Source organism: Caloenas nicobarica, chromosome 6 (assembly GCF_036013445.1).
Source record: "Caloenas nicobarica isolate bCalNic1 chromosome 6, bCalNic1.hap1, whole genome shotgun sequence".
NCBI lineage: Eukaryota > Metazoa > Chordata > Aves > Columbiformes > Columbidae > Caloenas > Caloenas nicobarica.
The window spans coordinates 18637129-18640996 of NC_088250.1; the positions used below are offsets into that span (position 1 = coordinate 18637129).

The 3868-nt window shown below is 59.7% G+C and overlaps 1 protein-coding gene across 2 annotated transcripts; it reads right to left on the reverse strand.

Annotated features, from left to right (window-relative positions):
* Positions 1-1907, reverse strand: HOXD3 (homeobox D3). Of its 2 annotated transcripts, none has more exons than XM_065637335.1 (2): positions 1412-1907; positions 1-1009 (listed from the first exon to the last, which is right to left on the reverse strand). In XM_065637335.1, the coding sequence occupies exons 1-2, from the start codon at positions 1905-1907 to the stop codon at positions 258-260; spliced, it is 1248 nt and encodes a 415-aa protein (XP_065493407.1). In that variant the 3' UTR covers positions 1-257. The 2 variants fall into 2 exon arrangements, with proteins under 2 accessions (XP_065493407.1, XP_065493408.1); XM_065637336.1 differs by having other exon boundaries at positions 1-1002; positions 1396-1907.
* Between the last annotated feature and the right edge of the window lie 1961 nt (positions 1908-3868).

A 3868-nucleotide genomic window follows, 5' to 3' on the forward strand; every position in this document is an offset into this window, starting at 1 on the left:
TCTAAGACTTACCTTCAAGTACATCATTACCAGCTTATCAGTCCCTCGGTTTGCAGTATATTGCACTGTCATGCTTAACACAGCTCTAAGAGAAAGGCTCCTGCTCACGGACCTACTCGGGGCTGCGGAAGAGAGAAGGGAGCTGCTAGGGGAAACAAATCCACTAATACTGTTGGCACTCGAGAGCAAAGTAGCACTGTCCCGCCAGAAAAGTGAGGTAATGGAGAGGGGAGCGGGCCCCGCCGGCCGCCGCCCCGCTACAGATGCGTGAGCTTGGGCGCCTCCTGCATCCGTCCCTGAGAGGTGTGGTGAGAGGAGAGGTCCGTGTAGGTGGGGTGGGGGTCGCAAGGTCCGTGGTGGTGGCCGCCGGGGATCTGGGCGGCGCAGCTGTAGTCCACGCTGGCGGAGGACGGATGCTGCAGGTGCCCCAGGTTGAACATGGGGCCCGAGGCCGGCATCGAGTCCACGAAGTTGCCCCCCACGTAGACGGGGCTGCCCTGCAGACTGGGGTTGGCGAAGCCGCCGCCGCCGCTCTGCATGGGGTGGGGGTCGTACTCCGCGCCCGCGTAGCGCTTCTGCTGCGGCAGGCAGCTGCTGAGCGGCGCCGTGTAGGCGGCCAGCCCGTACATACTCTGCTGGGATTTGGCGAAGGAGGTGGGCGAGGGCGCGTCGTAGCTGAGGCTGTTGACGCTGGGGAGCTGGCTGGAGTAGCCGACGTGGTTTGGGCCACTCAGGGGGGGGCTGCGGTCCGGGGACTGTCCGACGGGGGAGTGCATGATGCCTTTGGCTTTCTGGTCCTTTTTGTACTTCATCCGGCGGTTCTGGAACCAGATCTTGATCTGCCGCTCGGTCAGATTGAGCAGGTTGGCCATCTCCACCCGGCGCGGCCGGCACAGGTAGCGGTTGAAGTGAAACTCCTTCTCCAGCTCCACCAGCTGCGCGCTGGTATAGGCTGTGCGCACCCGCTTGGAGGCCGGCCCGGGGGGGCTCTTGTCTTCGCAGCTCTCTCCTGCGGGGAAGAGGCACAAAGAGCTGTTGGTCCCTCCCGAAAGCCGCCCCAAGGCCCCCCGGAGCCCCGCCGCCCCCTCTTGCTCTGCCGGCGCCTGTGAACCCGGGGCGAAGGGGACCCGGAGGTGGCGTCCCACCCCTCTCTGCCCGGCATACACACCCCCCTGCAGCTGCGTCCCACCAGGAGCCCCCAGCGGCCGCCCGTCCAGGCGCTGGCGGGACCAGCCAGGGCCGCGCCTGCCGCCGCTGGGTTGGCAGGGGGAGCAGGGCGGGAGCTCCCAGCCTGCCCCACCTGCAGTGCCCGGTAGGACTGGGAGCGGAGGACTCAGCCTAAGGTTCAGCCCAAGGGGCTCAGCCCAGCTCCCCGAGCGGGCAGTGGGCCGGCACGGGGATGTCGGGCTACCTGAGGGGGCGCAGGTGCTTTTCTGCTTGGAGTTCTGCCGGGACTCCTTCATCCAGGGGAATATCTGCTTGCTGAGGGTGGCGTTGGCCGAGCCCGAGGAGTTGGGCCCCCCCTTGGCTTTTTTCGGAGGGGGCGCGCTGGGAGGGTGGTTGGGCGGGGAGGAGGGCGGCAGCGCCGGGGGCTGCTGCTCGCCGACGCCCGGGGGCTGGCTACCCCCAGGGCCACCACCGGCCGTCCGCATGCAGCTGCCGCTCAGCTCGCTGCCCTTGTGCGCCGGGGCGCGGCCGGGCGCCGAGCCCTGGACGGAGCAGGCGGAGCCGGGGTACTCGCCGTCCAGGCCGGCCTGACCGTAGGGCTGGTGGGCCGCGCCGTAGGGATAGGCGTCGGCCTTGCTGTAGGTGTAGCCCCCGAAGAGCCCCGCGTTGTCGTAGTAGGCGGCTTTCTGCATCCTCCGCTCTGCTATCGCCGAGGCCCGCGGCCCCCGGTCAAATAACATTGACTGGGTCCCCGCGCCTCACGTCGTCGGCCCGGGCCACTCGCAGCCACCTGGGGAGGGCGACAGTGGGGACACAAAAGAGACCTTCAGTGAGGGGCTCCTGATGGGACCGGCCCGGCGGGTCCCGGCACGCTCCACACGCTGGCACCCCGAGCCTCGGCTGGGCCGGTGGGCCTGGGGGAAGCGGGGCCGGAGCGGGGGACAGCGGACAAGAAGCGAGGGGCACCGGGGAGGGACGGAGGGACACGAGGGAAGGACTGGGGGACATCAAGGAAGGAGCAGAGGACAGCAGAGAAGGACCAGGGTCGCCACGGAGGGAGCAAAGGACACCAGAGAAGGAGCAGGGTCACGAGGCAGGAAGCAGGGCAAAGCGGGACACATCAGGGAGAGAGCAGGACACACTAGGGAAGGACCAGGAGACAGCAGGGAAGAAGCCACCCGAGAGCGATGGTGCTGAGGGGAACAGAGACACATTGGCGGGACTTCCTAGAGGCCACTTTTTGAGGCATTTTGGGGAGTGTTTTCTTGCTTTGTCCTGTCTTTGGACTGTTCCCGCACGAGTTTCGCGGGATCGGCCCCCGGGGTTGCAGGCCAGGGCTCTTCGTGAGCAACGCGAGGCCGTGCTGGTTGGTGTCCCCAGGGACCTACCGGTCCATTTGGGCTGAGCCCCCTCGCCCGCCACGCGTGCGCACGGCCGCACACGGCTGACATGATGGATGAAGCCCGGGCTGCGGCCGGACAGAGGCAGAAAAAATCCCGTCCCTTTTGTAAACCCGGCCTCCTTCTTTCCCCGGATTCCTCCGAAGTTAAAGTATAACCGGCGCCATTCACTCCCTTCACTTTGCACTATAAAGGAAGTCGCAGGTCAGCTACCCTATTTTAATTCTACGATGAATTAAGTTCCCTCACCCAACGTTTCTCTCTCCTTTTATTTGTCCCCAGTAGAAAGAACCTGAGACATTCGAGATTGTTTTTAGAGATTTCTCTTCTTTTTCCATCCCGCAAACTTATGGCGCTCCCCACGCCGGCCCCCGGCCCCGCCATCAAGCTGCTCAGACCGAAAACGCACTGTCCCCTTAGGGCAGATGTTTTGGGGCAGGGTGCTGTTAACTTTCCCCTTGCTACTCCTGAAACTTATCTGCGCTTGTTGGAAAATGGAAACCGTTCTACAAATTTGTTGTGGCTTTTTAATATTCTCTCTTTTTATTTTTCTTGTGGGATAGCGATTTTCTCCGACATTTTTGGTAATTTTGTAAATTATCACATACTTCACCTAGCAACCTAAGTCTGTAACTCAACGTATCTTAAGAATTCTTTGTATTTCTTCAGAGTTTCAGCCTATTAACATACCAGAGAAGAGTAGCTAGAAATTTTTGAACAGTGGCCGATTATTAACATCCCCCATCCTATGCATAAGCAATACAACCAGAGTACTCCTTTTTCTCCTGCAGCAGTTGGTACCGTCAAGTACCGCTGGCCTATTCTCTAAAATTCACGGGGAGACACGTCTGTACAACTCAGAATAACCTCAGCAAGCTGTGATCCGCGGCCGCTCTCGGCGGTTTATCCTCTGTCACAAACCGCTGGGGTCCTTTTCTTCCCTGAACAAAAGCCTAAGATGATATGTGAAGCTGATGGAAATGGAGAAAGAGCTATTTTCCTCTCCTGGAAAATTTTAGGGTTTGTTTGAAGTCTGTGGAAATGGACGGTGGCGGTTCAAATGAGTTTTAATACACTGCGATAATCTTGACGAGTCTTGAAAGTATTTTTCTGCAAAATAACTCTATCGCCCGTTTTCCACTTCTATCATCTACATTTTCAGAATCAGTCTGGACTGAGGACTTTTGTTAGCACAACACTGCCTTAAGCATAGGCTTTTATGTGCCTTGTAAAATATAGTTCCCCAAAGAACACGCAGAATCTCAAGAAAGAATTTTGCTGTTAAGCTGTTAAAGGCCTTA

What these genes read in the sequence shown, in the direction of transcription:
- HOXD3 (XM_065637336.1), bottom strand. Translation starts at nt 1,907, where the DNA reads ATGTTATTTGACCGGGGGCCGCGGGCCTCGGCGATAGCAGAGCGGAGG. An exon ending in TCAGGTAGCCCGACATCCCC is followed by an intron (nt 1,003 to 1,395) that starts GTGCCGGCCCAC and finishes CGCAGGAGAGAG; the next exon opens with CTGCGAAGACAAGAGCCCCC.